Source organism: Aquila chrysaetos, chromosome 9 (assembly GCF_900496995.4).
Source record: "Aquila chrysaetos chrysaetos chromosome 9, bAquChr1.4, whole genome shotgun sequence".
NCBI lineage: Eukaryota > Metazoa > Chordata > Aves > Accipitriformes > Accipitridae > Aquila > Aquila chrysaetos.
The window spans coordinates 32756770-32774482 of record NC_044012.1 but is presented as its reverse complement, the minus strand read 5'-3'; the positions used below and the strand labels follow the sequence as shown (position 1 = coordinate 32774482).

Sequence of the window (17713 nt, the reverse complement as noted above, 5' to 3'; positions counted from 1 at the left end):
CCTTGCCGTTACCGTGGCCAAGATACAAATCTTAGGTACCCAGATAAGTGCTGACCTTTTGGGCGGGTACCTTGTCCCCATGAATGCTTTCAGCCAGAGGAAGGTCCCGCTGGTGGGTCCTCAGGTACATGAAGTGAACGATTATCCACGTCATGAGGAGAGTGAGGTGACCGCAAAGGGAGTATCTCTCCAGATAACCTGGGGATAGGGATGGAAAAACTGGCCTGGCCCGTGCCACCGCTGACATCAGCAGCTCCTCACGCTGCATGGCCATAAAAAGCAGCACTTGGGTCTAGATCCTGATTGGGAGGCAGATAGGTAGCCTCGCTCCAATTTGATTTCTGCAGCATTAAGACATCAGAATAGCTAGCACATGACGAATGTCATGGACGGGGCCCAATTTTCCCTTCTTTTTTTCAGAGACATTAGAGATGGATAAAACCCTATTAGATTACCCAGTCCCTCTCCCAGCAAACACAGGGTGGTTCCCTCCAGTACATTTTTATAGTGTTTACCATGGTCTGTTTTGTTAGATCACAGCAACTAGAACATGAGGCCACATTTGTTTCTTGTTAGCGGTGGAGACATTTAGCACAGCTCATTCTGATTTCAATGTTAAGTTGAGCAAGTAACAAGTGTGGAGGAAGAGCGGCAATCTAATGCTCTGCTCTGCATCTACCTACCTAACCCTGCGGCCACAGACCTGCCCATCCTGCACCCAGCAGGTACTATTTGTATTTTGGTTTTTGAAAGTATCCAAAGCATCACTAGCTGCAGAATTTCCCACGACACTTTCCTTCGTTTACGAATCTGGTCCAGCCTGGGCAGTGGAGTTCATGTGCTACCATTTGGAGCCTCGTTCAGTGCCAGCCTTTGGAGGCAGGGACTTGCTGCGTTGACTGTAGTAAAAGGCAGGACTGTTTTTGCAAGTAGGGGACAGCAATATTTGTAAATCATGAAGAGGGAGGCTGCTGGGCACCGAAGGGAGCAGATCACACCTCTGCTGGAGCAGACCTCGACCAGAACAGTATTGATTTTGAAAGAAGAGTCAGATCCCTGAGTCTGGGGGGAAGGCGAAGCAGTGAATATTTCCCATTACTGTTGGATGCTCAGATGGAAGGTGGGATGTTCGGACAAGCTGTAAGAGCCAAGGGCTGTCTGCATGGATAGCAGTAGGAGAGAGGTGCAGAACAAGAGTTCCTGCATACAATCCAGCCTGGAGCAGCTCTCCCCCAGAGATCTTGGGGGGGGTCTTGAAATGCACACTTGGTGCCGCGATACCTTCAGTATTCTGTATGTCGCTTGCATCTGTTTCCTGCGAGGCTGCACGCGGGCTTGGGAAGGGCACGCTGCTGCGCAGGGGAGACAGCGGAGGCTGGCGGGGCAGCACGGTTGGGTCCGTGCTGTAGAGGGAGGCTGTGCTGGGGAGAGAGTCGGTTTAGGGTGGGATTTTAAGGTAACAAAGGGAGGAATGTGTTGTTAAAAGTCCTGCCAGAAGCTGGTGGGAGCGGTGAAGTGTCTCTCTTGCACCCCTTCACGGAGCCGGGGTCTCCCCTGAGCATGGTGCCGATGGGACCTGCTTTCCCGGGCCAGGCTGGGTCAGCGTGCAGCTGCGCAGACCAGCATGGGAGAGGTTAGATGCTGGCCAGTCTGGAGGGCTGGGATGGAGGGGTGCTCCTGGCGGGATTTTTGCTTAGTGAGGACCTTCAGAAGCTGGTCAAATTCTGCCTGTGCCTGCAGAAGGTGTGCTCATCGGGGAGTAACCCGTCCCAGAGGCTCAGCCAGCACCTTGGCTGCCCATCCTCCCTGCTTGTTTCCAAGGGGTCCCACATTATTTTTAACCCCATGCAAGTCCCTCATCCTGTTGCCCGTGTGGCCTCGTGAAGAGTCAGGGCTGTAGCAGGGAAGTTGTGGCATTGGACTGCCCCGGCACCGGGGGCTTTGCCTTCACCTGCACAGTCTCCGCCACCAGAGACGGTGATGGGATGAGGGACGGGAGACACGGTGGGACAGCATGGGGATGGGCAGCACGCAGGGAGGAGATGGGGGTGCAAACAGTCTGCCTGCAGCATTGGGAGACATGGCGCTGTGTTCCCAGCACTGCCCGTGCTCCGAGCACAGATTTTCTGGCTGGTAAGGGTTCAAGCAGTTAAATGCCAAAAGTGAGATTTAACTGATTTAGAAGAGGGGAGGAGAGGTTGACTTTTATATCAGATGAGAGGAGCGGATGAGGTCTGATACAAATAGCATTTCAAGTGGCCCTATGCTGTTTTCTCGCTCCTTTTCTCACGGAGAGGTTGGTGGTCTTATTTGCTCTTGGAGGCTGCGGGGAGCTTGAGAGTGAAGTGGAGATAATTACACGTAGAAATAAAGCTACTCTGGTGTCAAGATTATCATTGTGGCCTACTTATTAAAAGTCCATTAAAAAATAAGAATCCCACTGCTCCCTGGCTGATGGTCCCCTGGCAAAGGATATTCCTCATAAAGCTGCTACTTATTGCTAAAAATCTCCTGCCAAGAGCAGGGACTTACATGATTCTGCTTCCAGTTTGTCAGAAAACCGAGCAGCCGCCCGCTCTGAGGCAGGGCGCATGCTCCCGGCACACTGCCTTCCCCAGTGCCGATGAATGAAAGGCGCAAGCATCTGATGGATCATTATGCATAATATTCAGGCTCCTGAGATGAAGATCCTTTCTAAAATAATCCTCTGTGTTCGGGTATGGAAAATGCCATTTAACCCTGAAAGTGGGGAATCAATGGGAAGAGGAATATCTTCCAAGCGTGTAATTTCTCATTGAAAAAAAAAGAAAAAAAGAAAAAAAAAGAAAAAAGTTTGAGTCATGGTAAACCGATCTGATCCAATATTCAATGTACAGTAATAAGCATAAATTTGCATGAGCTTGTAATGAGAGGACCTTGCGCGGATGTGTCGCCTGGGGGGCTGTCACAGTCACTCTTGAGGGTATTTCAAAGAGCATCTCCCTGCGAACACCCCTAATTTTGTAGCGGGGGGCCCCAAAATTAAAGCTAGGCCATTAGCGCCGTGTGCTTCGCTCTTTGGGCAAGCTGTTCAGCCGCGCTGTGGTAGCGCAAGCGTTGGGCTGAAACCGTGCTGGAAGAAAAGTGACTCTATTTCAACATAATTATTCCGTGCGGAGGTGCGGGGGCTTTATTCCAGAATAAATTTGCTTTGATTTTGGAGTAGCGTTGCCCACGTGGCAGTGGAGCGGCCACAGCACGCTGGTTATGCTTCCTACGGTGGTGCCGGTGAATTCCCGGGGGGAGAAGCCGTGGGGCTCCCACGCGGTGCCGGGATGGGGAGGCGGGCGGCCGTCCCGCCAGGCAAAGCTGCCAATGCTCTCGCCGGCGGCGGGTCGGTCGGCAGCGGCGATGGGCGGCTGGAGGAGCCGCCTGCCCGCCCTGGGGATGACTCAGAGGGGGATGAAGTCATGCGCTGCCGCGGTGGACGGACGCGGCCCACAGGACGTGCCGTCATACCGGTCCCCCTCGGCGCTGCTGTCAGACGGTGCTCACGTATTCCCCGGCAAAAGGGCCCCGTGTGTCAGCGCTGACGCTTTCGAGGACTCGCTCCACGGCACCCGGGGGGACCGGAGCTGCCCGGACCCCCCCTTCCTCCGCCGGAGAGCCGTGCCAGAGCCGTGCCGGCGGGGCGGGGGCCCGCGGTGTGACCTGGCCGGGCAGATGGTGTGCTCCCCTGCCAGGGCCGACGGCCTTTCCCAGGCCCACCCTCTTCCCTGCCCCCTGCCAAAACCCAAGTCGAATTATCCGTCCCGCCGGCTGTCCCGCCCTCCCCAAACGCAAACCATTCCCCTCGCCGGCACGGTTAAACAGCCCCAGCCTGGATTTTTATAAACAACCCGTTTACTTTTTTCGCGGAAGCGCCGTCCCAGCTGGCGGGGCTGGCAGGGCTCGGGCTGCCAGACGGGTGCCGCCTGCCCACGGCTCCGGGTCTCCGTGCCCCCCATCCCCGGTGCAGGAGCAGAGCACCCGCCGCTGACCAGTCTTGCCATGCCATCACCTCTCCTCCCTCTGTGAGGATGGGGTCCGGAGCTCAGGAAAGTGCCTCTTACACCGCAAATGGTGCGTGTGCCCCTGCTCCGTTAACCACAACGGCTAACGAATGATATTTATTTCTGGGAAGGATTTGATTTTCATCAGTCTGGGGAGTGGCTCCTCATTAGTGACAAAGGGTTTGACAACTTCTCTTTCAGACGCGGGAAGATACTTGTCATAAAACCCTGGTTTAATAATGCAGCACATCATACAGGAACAGCCCTGGATGTGGCCAGTAAACTCTGCTGCCGCAAATACCAATAAATTATTCTACAAGCATTTAAGCCTGTGCTGACTTGAGCGCTGTATTTTAAAGAGTACTGAAATTATCTGCGGAGCGGGCAGGGGTGGTCTGTAATGGAGCAGCTTGTGTGGTTGGAAATGATGCCTGGGATGTCAAGCGTTGGGGCGCGGGTTCATCTTCTGCTGATGGGATGGATGTTGCTGTGAGGTGGCCACGCTCGCTGTCCTGTCCCCTGGCTGCAGTGCTGCCCCTTGGCTCTGCCCCATCCTGCCATCATGTGTGGCCCGGGCTGGGTCAGCTTGCTGCTGGGACACAAAAGGGATTGAATTTGGCTCATTTTCTGGACGGGTCTGCAGTATGACAGCACTGCTGGTGGCTGGGGAAACCTGCCCAGCCAGGCTGAGGCTGCAGGACCCATGAGAAGCAGTCAAACCTGGTCAGACCCCATGGTCCTGGTCCTGCTCGGGTGCAGCCTTATGAGGAGAAACGTCTTGCAGAGCGTTTGTCCCTTGCGTGCTCATGTGTGTGCTGCTCAGTGCAGGCTCTTGCTCTTTAAATCCACATCTCCTCATAGACAAAACCAGCTAACTTCCAGAATCCTCAAAAGTGGTCCAAAACCATCCTCATGGAAAGCAGCGGGCTTCCCATGGGCACAGAGGGTCGTGCTGGAGTATGTTTGGAGGCAACAGGTCCTGCTCAGTGGCTGGTGGTATACAACTTGCAAAGAAACTGGTTTACATCAGGAAAAGTGGTTGTTTCTGGGAAAACACCCATCTCTCATGCTTTTCGTACAGCTCGATGTAGCTCGGGCACTTCCCGGCTCACAGGGCAGCCTGACAGCAGTACTGGGGGGGATCATGGGCGAGGGCTCAGGGTCTGCAGCCCGTCCTGTACTTTGCTAAATGCTCTCTGCCGGGGTCTACATTCGCCTCCGTGCCTTGAAACGGGAACATCCACCTGCCTTCTCTGGGGTGCCGAGATTGCCAGGTACAGAGTGTGCGGTCAGGGCTGGTAAAGGGTTGTCGCCCAGGGGCTGTCACTGCCCTGTCACGGGTGAGGTTGAGCATTGGGGTGCCTGCGCAGAGAAGGCGGGTGAGGTGTGAGACACGGCGATGTTCGAGCTGATATCGGTTCTGTAAACCTCCATTGGCGCCTGCTCTTTCAGTCTGGGCTCCGGTCGCTCCCAAACCCTGCCCCCCCAGGTATGTCCCATAAGGTGTATCATGCCCATTCCCCCGTTACAAGGGCATTGCAGCTTTCCTCACTGCCACCCCTCTAGGCAGCGTAATTGGGCAAACACAATGGAAACTCGCATTCCTGAAATCCCAGCTGCAGTTTTGGGGGTGATTAAATGAGAGCGATGAGGCCATATTTGGGAAAAGAATCGAAGGATGCATTACCGCAGGAGGATGGCTGCTGGGTCCCTGGGTTCCAGCGTGGCCTCGTGGGCTGCTGGCAGTGCAGGGACGACAGGGAGACCTGTGGGCTCGGAGCAGGGACGGGCACCGGCAGGCAGGGACGCACAGCCGATTCCCTGCAGGGTAGCACCGGCACGGGCTGCCGATGGACCTCTTGCTGATGGACCCTTTGGCCACCGCAGCCAGGCTCTTCCATGGAGCTTGATTGTGTCTGCAGTTAGCGATAATAAAATAGTCACTTAAAAGTGACGTGAACCCCCTCATTCCGGTTGGCCCCTGAGTTTGGACTCGTGTTTCTCCAGCAGCAGATCGATGAATCCTCCTGGCGAGTGCTCCACCACGCCTGCACCCACGTGAGTACTCCTCACGGTGGGGGTTTGGGATCCAGGCTGACCATTACTGATCCTGGTGGGGGACCTGCAGCATCTTCCCAGCTGGACAGAGAGTGATAGAAGCGGTTGGATTTTGGGATGAGTTGTTTTGTCTGTCGTTGTGATCCGGGTTTGACTGGGAATGGACAGGAAATAGGTTGCATCATTGCTAAGTTGCTTTCTAAAGCAGGCACAGCTGAAAATCCCAGTGAAAGTTGCTTCCGAGAGGATCTAGGGCTTGCTTTGCCCCCGGTGCATCTGCGGCGTGCATGGATGCTGCTCCGTGTCCCGCGAGCCGCTGACCCGGCACCTTCCTCTGTTGGCAGGGCTCGGAGAGGGGTGGGCATGTGGCTGGGGGGGGGTGTGAGCAGAGGGCAGCAGGGTAAAGCAAACCACAGGGAAGAGAAAACACGTGTTCCCTGCCTGGGACAGAGTGGGGGCTCATCTCCACTGCTTCCAAACATTGCACACTCTTCCCCTCGGGTCATTTTCCCTTCGTGAGCAATCAAATCACTTTTTAAAAAACTCAGCAGCGACCCAGAAAAGAAACATTTCCTCTTATGGAAAAGCCCTCGGTGGTTTAAGGAGGGATCCAAGTGAGCAGGGTCCTGTAAAAATCACTTCTGTGCTTCACTGAGATCAAGGAGCGAGCAGTCGGAAGGCGTCGGTGCCCGCTGGACTGTGCTGAGACTCACAGGGGCCCCTGGCCGAAAGGCTCCTGTGCCCAACAGGCTCCCAGTGCTGCCCGAGATGAGCCCACGCTCGGGTGCGTGCACCAGACGCGGTCGTGCCGTGGTCTGGTGAGTGATGCTGCAGGGTCCGGCATCTCTACAGTCCCACGGCCAGCCCCTCTCCTCGTCTGCAGCACGCTGCTCGCCCCCAGGACTGGCAGCCTGGGAGATGGCATGGGGCTTTCCCGTGGCACAGCGGGGCAACCCAGCTGAGGCTGCCGGCTCTTTGCTGCTGGCACCGGCTGTGTTTTGTGGCCTGCGGTGCCGGAGAGCTGCGCTGACGAGCGTGCGCAGGGCCCGTTCAGTGCCTCCTGGGACGCTGGGCACGGCCCTGGCATTTTCTATCTCTGCCACGTAACGATTGCTGTCTTGCAGAGTTTGTTGTTTGCCGGCGGAGGAGCAGCACAGCTCCAGGCCATCGTGGTCGGAGCCGAACTGAGTGAGCCCCATGCTCGCTATCATTCTCCTTATCAAATCCGAGCCTGGCCCTTTGATTTTTCGACTTGCTTCCACAGCCAACAGCATCAAACCCAGCCCCGGGATGCAAGCGATCAAAGCCAAGTTGCCGGCAGACATTCCTCTTCCTCTCCTTGTTGTTTTGGCAGCGGCTTGTTTTGCTTTGTGGTTTCTCCCATGAGCGGAGGGTGCTGTGCGCGGTCGTGAGAAGCCAGGCTGCACGGTGGTGGGTGGCAGTGAGGGCTGAGGCATTCCAGGCCATCGGATCAGAGGCTCCAGGCCCTGGGAGTCAGCTACATGATACATACATGTATTTCTAAGCCATTCTCCCTGCGCTTTGTATCCAGCCTGCAGCCGAGGGACAGGTAGGGACGTGCGGGAAGCGCTGTTTGCAGCGGCCGTGTGGCATCAGACCTCGACGGCAGGCGCCTCTACTTCTGTTACGACATTGGCAAACGGGGAAGGATGCCCCAGGGAAGACCTCGGGTGTCTGGGCAGCGTGGAGGCTAAAGAGGAGGCTGGCACTGTCGGTGCTCGGTGGGGGAGTCTCTGCCCTGGCTCTTGTTGGTGTGACCTTCCAGAGGGAGAGTTTTAAAGCAGGTGGAAGGATGGGTGTGGGTGCTGGAGGAGAGAGGATGCTCCTGAGCCGCGGCGGTGTGGTGCCAGCCCTGCTCCTGGCAGAGATGCACTGCACAGCGTCCCACGGAGCTGGGGAGAGGGGTGGGGGCCAAGTGCCGAGTTTTGCCAGCCGTGCCGCAGAGAGCACAGCGCATCCTGCCTCAAGGCGCTGGTACTGAACCACATGGGACACTCAGGGTGATGCCAGCAGGCACCCATGCACGTACATGGGCCATCACAGGCGTGCTGGGGCTCCTGGAGAAGCAGCAAAGCAAACCCAGGTGTTCCTGGCCAGCATAGTGTCAGCCTTTTGTCTTTGGCTTATCTAGAGCTGGTTTTAATTTGCAACTCCCTGATTGCGTGCAATGACCTCGGCCTGAGCCTCCTCCGCAGCCAAGTGCCCCCGGAGAACATAATAAATGCCATTGATCTGAAATCACCCATGGGAGAAGCGGGGAGCCAGCGCCCTGCACGCGGGAGGGGCAGCACAGCCGAGCAGGCGCTCCCGGCTGCTGGAGGGGATGGGGCTCGCACCGGTGGGGTGCAGCTCCCTCCAAAGCCCCTGTCGAGGCAGAATTCAGTGTGAGACAGTGGGGAGAAGGTTGGCACACGTCACCGCGCTGCTGCAGCAAGCCTGTGGCAAGGGCTGTAAAACCGCCTTTGAGCAAAAACCCTAGAGCTCGTTGCCTGTGGTGCCTGGGGATGGGCTTGAGCAGCACCAAAACCAGTTGCCTCGCAGCTCAGCCTGACATGTGCAGCTCCCTCTGCATGAGGGCGTAGACGGTCGTGGTTTGCTCCCTCCTCATTTAAGGAGCAAACAGGAGTTGGTGGTTTCTGTGGTGCGTTCATCTTCTGTAAGAGCCCAGGGCACTGTAATGACAGCAGCGGAGGTGGTGCACCTGCTGGCAGCCAAATGGCATCCCCGTGTAGCCAATCCGCCCTCGAAAGCTGCCGTGAGAGAGAGACGTCACCCTCAGCCGGCTCCGGGGTTCAGGGATGGGCTCTCGCACAGCACCGTCACTGTGACCTGAGCCAGTTCCCCACCAGCGTGTCCACCAGCAAGCAGCGTGGCTGGGGGTGGCAAGAGGTGGTGGTCCTGGGGCAGGAAGGGGACTCCCAAGGATGAGCTCAGCTAAATATCGCGGGAGGGTTGCTGTGAAATGGTGGCTGTACCTGTCCCTGTCCCCAGCAGGGCCAGGGCTGGAGAACTGAGCCACGCTGGCAACAGCGGTGTTTTGGTGCATATTTTGAGGGTGCTGCAGAGCAGAGAGTGAGGGGGACAGGGAGAGGGTGCGGGTGCCTCAGTTGCAAGGTGCACGGTCCAGCGGATAACGCCGGGATGCCCTGCAGGCAGCGAGGGAGGTTTCTGCGTGGGGCGCTGGCATGGCCCCCAGTCCCCTGCCGCAGCCCGGCACATCTTGCCGCGGAGGGGATGGGGAAGGCAGGAGCAGTCGTTTTCCGAAGGTTTGCAAGTTTGGAAAATAAATAGCCCTGCGCCGTAGGTTAAGCTTGGCATCCTGGCGGATTAATCACGCTGGCTGCAGCCAGCACTGAGAGCCCCGGTGACGAGAGCTGTGGTTTATAGATGATGATTCATCGACTCGACTTAGAGCGACCAAGTTATTCCAGCAGATTGCAAAATCATAAGAGGAATGTTGTGGTTAGTTTACGGCTTAACTATGCAAATCGTCAGGAAGCCTTCAGAGCCGGAGAATGTAAGGCATAGCGCGCCCGGATGGCTGGGCGGTGAGCAGGGGCCGGGAGCCGGCGATGGGGCTTTCGGGGACCGGCCGCTCGCGGGAGCCGGGGAGCGGGGAGGTGAGTGATCTGGGGGGAGATGAGGGTCCGGAGCTCACGGTGAGCGCGCGAGCAGGGTGCTTCGGAGGTGGGGGACACGCCGCCGGCGGGGAAGGGGTTTCTGGCTGGTTTCACCTCCTCTGTGCCAAGGCGGCAGGCATCTCCGGAGGGGCTGGGGAGGGCGAAGGTGGGGAGCCGCTTCCCCCACCTCCTCCTGCCCTCCCGTCCTGCTTCCAGAAGCAGGCAGTGCCTCGGCAAAGGAAGTAAACAGAGTGGGAGGAGCTGCACCTCTTCTTCGCCGGGGCTTTCTCCCAGCCAGACTTGCTGCCGGGGACGTGCAGCAAGTTGGTCGGTTCTCAGCAGGGCCAGCGTTTCAGTGTCCGGGACCTACCTGGAAGCCGGTGTCCCCCGAAAGCGCGTTTGGAGCCGGAGTTTTAGAGTGGCTGAAATCCCTGCGACGTGCCAGCCCGATGGAGCTGGCTGGGCAGGGCGAACCGTGTCACTCCGGAGGGGAGCTGGGTGCTGGGGCGAGCACGCGTGCCTGTCCGCGGGCCCCGGCGAGGGGGTGGCTGGTGGTGCATGCATTGTTCCCGGGAGGGCTGGCAGCGCTCTGCTCCTCTCCAGCTGCTCTGGGGCCGGTGGGAAATTGGGGTAGAGGTGAGCAGATGTTTGTAATTACGCAGCAGCTCACGCTGGAGCACGGGGAGCGTGCGGGGAAGGAGGCCCGCCTGTCCCCGTGGACTCGGAGCAGGATGGACTCGGAGCAGGATCGGTCTCTCGCTCACGCGTCCCGCGTGCGATGTTGTCCTGGGGCCTTTTTAAATAAACAGGATGTGTCGGCAGCAAAAACAAGCAGCAGCAATGCTGAGGAGGAAGGGCGGTCCAGCGGTTAGAGTGTCCGACCTGGGAGGGAGGGAGGGACAGGAGGGACAGCCCTGCCCTCTGCCACAGGCATCTTCCCTGGCCTCGGGCACATCCCTTCACCTTCTTGTGCAAGGTGGGGAGCACGTACCTGCTTTGCCTCTGGGAGATGGGGTGCCTCATTCCCGGGGGTGCAGGGATGTAGGTGGAGAGAGGTTTGAGCTTGCCGGGAGCCCAGCAGTTTTGGTGCCGGCCTTTGGCGTGTCCGCTAAGAGCTGACCCACCTGCCGGTCCACCTCTAACCGGGGCAGTGTGAATCAGAGCGAAACATCAGCTGGTAATTCGGGAAGCATTTCCTGGCCTGTCACGCTTTGGGATGGCGTCCCGTCCCTTGAATCATCCAGAGCTGGTCCGCGTCCAGCGCTAAGAATAGCCTCCCCGCGCACCGCGGGGGCAGCCGTGCACCGGGAGGGGGGACCGGCCGGCTCGTGGGTTCCCGGCTGTGACTTCCCGGCGCTGTGCCATGCCGTGGTCCGGCTCCGACGCCGACTGGTCTGAGGTTTGGGGTAGAGCATGTAAGCGTGGATGGGCCAAGGCAGCTGCCGTGGTCGGTCCCCGGGAGGGTGTCCCATCTCCTTTCTCCACCTGCTGCTTGTAGCTGAGCTCTCCCATGGTTTCGTTTGGGAGGACCCTGGGGTGCCCACTCCTCCCCAGGGCTCTGGGTGCTTCAACCAGCCCCGCAGCCTCCAGCCCAGCACGCACCCCCGGGTGGGATGGGATGTAAGGTGGCATTTGTGAGTGCGACCATCCCCGGAGATACTTCCCAGGGTGTTTCGGGGGTGCCCCACCATGCAGCCATGCCCTAGCACAGGAGATAGGCTGTCACTGCACGCTTGCCAGGGTTCAAAGCAGCGTTTGGCCAGAGCCTTCTTCAGACGAAGCATGAACGCAGCCACGGGTGGAGTGGGGGACAGTTTTCCCACCGTGGCCTCGTGCTGACAACGTTACCCAATTTATGCATTTCAGCCCGGTGGGAGAGGGGCTGATAGGTGAGAGCCATCCCGTGCCGTCCCGCTGTGCGCAGGGTGCTGCGCCCACCCAGCTTTCACCCTGGCATCGGGCACCGTGCCGTGGCCGGAGCAGGGCAATCACTAGAGGGCATCCTTGGATCGAGATGCTCCTCTGCGGTGGGAGTAGCCCTAATTCGATGTCCTACCAGCCTGGGCTTGAAACCTCCAGGAGGTTTCAAGGAAACCATCCAGAGGGATGCACAGTGGCCCACTGAAGCCAGGTGGGGTTTGCCCATCCTTGTCTTGCCGGAGCTCGGCAGACGTCTCTCCGGGGAAGCGCCTGTGTTGCAGTATGAGCTTCTGCAGCCGCTCACGCCTCTCCCTGCCTTTCCACCCCTGCTTTTGCAGGCTGGCACAGGGAGCTCGTTAGCATCGCCGCCATCCCAGCCTGTTCCTCTGGGGAAGAGCTGTGATGGCTGCTCAGGGTGACAGCCCTCTGGTTTGAATGAGTGTGGAGACAAGATGAGATGATGCTGAAGCTTCTTTTGGGAGCCTGCGCCAGCCTGATGCTGGGGCAAGGACCCGTGCGGTCGTGGCTGGGTCTACAGCTGGAAGAGAGCTGGGTTTACACCCCAGGGAGCTGGGATCTCCAGGATGCAGGGTTTTCTCCATCCCTCAAAAGAAAATATTCACGACGACGTGGTAGAGATATGGCAAAACTCATCTGGGCTCCCCTCCCTTGCCAAAGCGCTTGGTGAAGGGAACGTGGGAGGGTGGTGATGGCCAGGTCTGGGGCAGAGCCTGCCCTGCTCCCCGCTGAGCCCTCGGAGGTCGCAACCCTCACCTTGTGGGTATTTGTCTGGGCTGAACCCGTGCTCGGGGTTCTCTGCGGCTCCATGGCATGACTCAGAGGGAGTCAGAGAGTTCAGGGCAGCGCTGGGGAAATGCACGTGACAGATGCCCCTGCTCCTCCACTGCCAGCACAGGCTTCCCCGCTTCCCAGCCCCAGCAGACTTGCTGCCTACCCCGCTCCTTCTCCATGGGTTTGGGGCCTGGCGAGGGCAGTGCCTGGCATGCCGGCTACGACACTGTTCCTTGGCCAGTTGCTGCAGGGAACAGCCTGTTCATCCCAACCCTTCCCCAACTCCCCTTCCTTAGATCCCCCCCACCTTGCATCCCTCCAAGCTGTTCCCAGTAGCGCAGTGGAGGGGTGCGTGGATGCGGTACAGGTGTATTTGGCACGTGTGCCGGCGTGGAGGTGCCACAGGGCTGGTCGAGCTTGTGACACGTGCACTGCCGAGCAGGGGTCCTGGTGGCACAGCCACCTCCCTCCCGGCATGAGGAGGAATTGAAAGTCTGTGGGGTTTCGGTGATGGCGGCAGCTGCGTTTTAAGGACTTGTGTTCAACTGGGGCCTGAAGGAATCAGAAGCTTTTTTGTACAACTGCTCCAAAGCCCGTTTCGACAGCTCCACGCTTCGCCTTTTAGCACCAGCCCGTGGGGGCAGAGGGTTTAGATCGCATCCAGCACCGCTGCTGCAGGGACAGCCATGTTCAAGGCAGACTCCCAGTTCCTGCGGATCAGGGACAGGCCAGTCCCGCTGGCTTGAGGGACGCGGGGACATGTTGTCTGCACTTGCTGAATGGCTGCGTACCGGCCAGACCAGGCCACCTGGGATCATGCTTTCTGCTGATAAATCCACTTTAAGGCTATTTCCCCCCCTGTTACATCACTGAACCCTTTCCTGAGGGGTGGTGGAAGCCCTGCAGCTTGGGCAGGGGCCGGGCAAGCCCGGGTGGGTTTCCTGGAGCAAGCAGCCTTGCATTAGCCAGGAGCGGGATAGTTTAATAAATCATTTCCGTCTCTAATTTCTACTTCTCTATGAAATGTCTCTCATTTGCTGGTCGCCAGAGGGAAGGGAGGTCAGAGGAACCAGGCCTCCCCAGCATCCTCCTTCCTGCAGCTGTTGAAACAAAATCCAGAACTATTATAATTCCTGTGTCCCTCCCCTGGGTACTGCGGCAACTTTGGTCCGAGCGACAGTAGGGGCATCAGGGTGGTTGGGTGCACGGCCTCCGCTGAGGGTGCCAGGCGGTACAGAGCGGGCAGGGAGCCGGGTATCTTCCCTTCTCAGTGATACGGGGCCGTAAACTTTTCCTGTGGGCCACGTTAGGTGCTTGGGAAAAAGATCACGGTGTTGGTAACATTGAGCCTTGGGGCATCTCTGGTGTCCCCGTCTCCTTCGTGCTCCAGCAAAATGCATCCCACTGGCTGCATATCACAACTGATGTTGCTAAGCCATCATCTGCAGGAAGCAGGGGGGTTGTTCTCACTTCCCTGCCTTCCCCCGTGTCGGGTCCCTGCTCGCTGCCTGCAGCGCCGACTGACCCCGGGGGAGCCGCCGGGGCTGTTCCGCTGCCTGGAACAGGAGCCAGAGTGTGGCTGCCATGCCTGATCCCAAACTACCTCTGATCTCCCTGGAAAGCTTTCAGCCCCCATGGTCTCCATAAGTGCCCTGCCTGTACCCTCTGTCTGCAGCGCTTTTTCCTCTTGGCTGCTTGCCCCCCAGCATTGTTTGAGTGCGTTTATTTAGGTTGGCCCAGGTGCTGCGACGTATCCGCCTCAGCATTGAGGGGTTGTTTTGTTTTATGTCCCTTGTTTTGCAGCAGCAGCAGCAAATGCCCCGGAGCAGCCAAGAAGAGAAGGATGAAAAAGAGAAAGAAAAGGAGAAGGAGGGAGAGAAGGAGGAAGACAAGCAGGAAACAGAAAACGACAAAGAAGAACTGACAAAGTAAGGACAACCCTCCATGCCTGGCTCACCTCCATCTCCAGTGAGAGATGGGCATTGGGCTGGGGCTGCGGTGGTGGGATGCAGTGGTGGGACATGGCATGGTCCAGGGCTGCCTGACCCTGTGCAGGACCATGTGCACCCACCTCACCCCCTCCGTAGGGAGGGAAGGGCAGAGCCTGCTCTTCTTGTTCTCCTTCCCTGCTGCTCCCAAACTGGGAAAGCAATTCTGATACGCTTTTTTTTTATATAAACCTAATCGACCCACAAAGCCCGTCTGATCCTCCAGCTTGTTTTGTTGTTGCGAAAGCCTCTGGGAGTCAGAGGAGCAATCCGGGCGCAGCCAAGCGCAGCACTTCACCTTTAGCGTTATTGATGTCAACGTGAGCGCTCCCAGACGAAGGGCTTCAGCCAGCTCTGCCTCCCTCACACCGAACAGGGAGCGTCAGAGCTGTGGCGGGGAAAGGTTGGCACGCAGACCGCTAGCTATCTGTAATGGGCTTAATACTTGGTTTAAAAGAACATCTGGCTTCATTATATCTAGGCTGCGAAGACATTTACCAGCAGGTCCCTTTCAGGAAGATAAATGAGGAGGAGGCAGGGATGAATTTGAATGGTCTGGTATTAAACCTGTCTCCGTCAGGTCTCTGCGTGCACTTGGTGGTGGAGCTGCAGCCAGCTGCAGAAAGAAAACCCCACCACAAATCACCCCACCGCCAATCCAGCTCGCTCCCAGCCAGGAAAAGAGCCTGCGTGTGCAAAAAAAAATGCAGACCTGCCCCCTCAAAAGACCAACAAAAAACCCCCCCATCCCCTAACACGTGCAGAGAAATAATTGCTCGACCTAAAAATCCGACCAACCCAACAACATTTTTTTTTTTTCCCCTCCCTGATTTTGTAGGGACAAGAACGACGACACGTCTGGGGAAGACAACGATGAGAAAGAAACCGTCACCTCCAAAGGTCGCAAAACCGCCAACAGTCAGGGCAGGCGCAAAGGCCGCATCACCCGCTCCATGGCGAACGAAGCCAACAACGAGGAGGCGGCCGCCCCGCAGCAGAGCGCAGAGCTGGGTGGGTAGCAGCGGGCACGGGGACAGGGGGGACCTTGGCAGGGCCTTTGGGGTGTCCACTCTCTTGGGATGGGCCATCACCCTGCTCTGCTACCTGCTCACAGAGGAGGGATTTCCTTCGTGAAATCCTCCTTTTCAAGGGGCAGGAGTGAGGTTTCTCTATCCTGCTAATTACCCAGCACGGTTTGCCTGGATGAAGCAGAGGCATTTGCAAGCCTGGGTTGTCCTGGTTGAGTGTTAGTGGGTTTTAGGGCCTCAGAGGGAAAGTATTGCAAAAGACAAAAAGGGAAGCCATCGTTTTTAGCAGCACATTGGCTGGGTTCATGCAGGGCTCGTGCACCTCCTGCACCCGGAGGTGTGTTTCCCTCTGCAGCAGCTTGGGCTTTGAGTACCCTCAAGCTCTGCATGGGAGCCTGCTCTGCTCTCCTGGGCTTGCCTGGGTCTCTGCCAGTTCTCCTGCCCTCTCTATTTTCACATTTGCCTGGAGCCTGAGCAGTGCAGCCTGCGGGGTCTGTGAGTGCCCTGGCCTTCGGAATCAGTCTGGTCCCTTCCTCATCTCTGCAGCTGAAGGACGTGGTGAGGAGGCAGTGGGTTACAGCTGCTCAGGAGCCTCTACCCTAGCTGCAGTCATGCTGTGCACCCCAGGTTGAGCTTGTTTTGCCCAAAAAGCAGCATTTCCCGTGCTGGTCCCCAGTGCCCCTGTTCATCTTCCCCATCGGTAGCCAGCCAGGCATGATGGTCAGTATTTTCCTTCCTGTCCTTCCTGCGCAAGGCTGCAGGGTGGCTGAGCACAGTGGGAAGAAGCCAGGAGCAGCTGCAGAGTGAGGTGGATGAGGCAGAGCTTGCTGCCCGTAACACGGCACCCAGGGACCGCAAGTGGCGGTCAGCTGGAGCTGTGCGATGCCGCTGCGCCTGTCTTGGGCTAGACAGGAATTCATGGCAGCATCCGCAGCCCCGCGTCAGGTGCATCTGCCTCTCACGTCTGCAGCATCAGTAGTGGTCACCCTAGGAAACTGCTCATGTATTGACTTGAAGAAGCCAATGCATTGAGGAATTTGGCTGATTTTCATATATTTTCAACTTTATCAAGTATGAAATTATTACTGTGCTACCTAAGGCAGGTAAAAATAAAAGCAGGGTGACTCCTCTTGGTTTTCTTGCTCTGCAGTTTCTTGCTTGTTCTGTTCCATGTGCTATAAATCACCCGGAGGTGTTTCGCCTCCCTGTTCCTCTGCTGACAACTGGCTGAAGCCTTGATTGCGAGCGGTCTGTTTTCATACAGGCGATATAAATAGTTCCCGGCACAACGAAGCCCTGCTCTCCCTCTCAAACTTGTTAAGCAATGCTGCAAAGAAGCAGCAGATAATGCCAGTAACTTAGATGGGATTTTTTTTTTATCCCAGCATCTCGGAGTCCTTGATAAACTTCACTGTGAACAGAGAAGAGACTTTAGACTGTGTTAAATTGGGAAAAAGGAATGGATCGATTCCAGTGACATATCTGAGCAATTGGTTTCACTTTATGTCTCTCCAATAGTGCTTTAATTTAGGTTGGCTAAGAAAGTTATTGCATTTTAAATACCAATTGAACATTAAAAAACAACACAAAACCGTATTGTGGTTTAACTGCAGCGTGCCGGAGCTCCCTGTAGGCATCTGTTTCATAACTGCGCAACCTCAGCAAATACCATTAATCAAACCAAACGGGCCGTTTCTTTGACATTTCTTTACCATACAATAACAGTCATCCTCAAGCTGAGCGAAGGGCCTTGCACAGTGTGTCGGGGACACTGGCTTTTACGTAAATGAGCGTGGTGGCCCTGGCTCTGCCCACAGCTGGGGGAAGCGGCGAGGTATCGATTTTCCTCCTTCTTGGCCAGCGTCCCAGGGGGTGACGGTGTTTCTGGGGGAGGTGGTGACCTACGCTGACTTCCAGGAGGTGACACCTGCAGTCATGCTCAGCCGGCTGCAAAGGAGATTCCTCCACCCGATGCCATGGGCATCGGAGCCCAGGAGCCCACGTTGTCCTCCCACGGGCTCTTGGCTTCTTGTAGAGCTTCTTGGAAGGTGCTTCTTTCTCTCCTCACCCGTATCCTTTCTCCTGAACCTATCAGCCTGTTTTCCATTTTGAAAGGACACTGTCAAAACATCTCTCATCACTGTTGAAATAATGCTTTGCCTGTTGTTTAGAGTAATAACCCCTTGGCAGCCTGAGCCGGAAATCTGTTTCCTTACCGAGTTGTTTTTTGCCTCTGACTCACACCCTGGTTTGTT

General features: G+C 57.0%; 1 protein-coding gene across 16 annotated transcripts in view; it reads left to right on the top strand.

Annotated features, from left to right (window-relative positions):
* NCOR2 (nuclear receptor corepressor 2) overlaps positions 1-17713 on the top strand; it is a 260683-nt gene that overhangs the window by 178177 nt on the left and 64793 nt on the right. For 13 of the 16 annotated variants that reach the window (XM_030024281.2, XM_030024280.2, XM_030024275.2 and 10 more), the window contains exons 15-16: positions 14246-14370; positions 15269-15441. In XM_030024281.2, the coding sequence (XP_029880141.1) occupies positions 14246-14370; positions 15269-15441 (298 nt within the window). The remainder of the gene's footprint in view (positions 1-14245; positions 14371-15268; positions 15442-17713) is intronic. The other 3 variants (XM_030024273.2, XM_030024278.2, XM_030024279.2) reach the window with 1 other exon arrangement.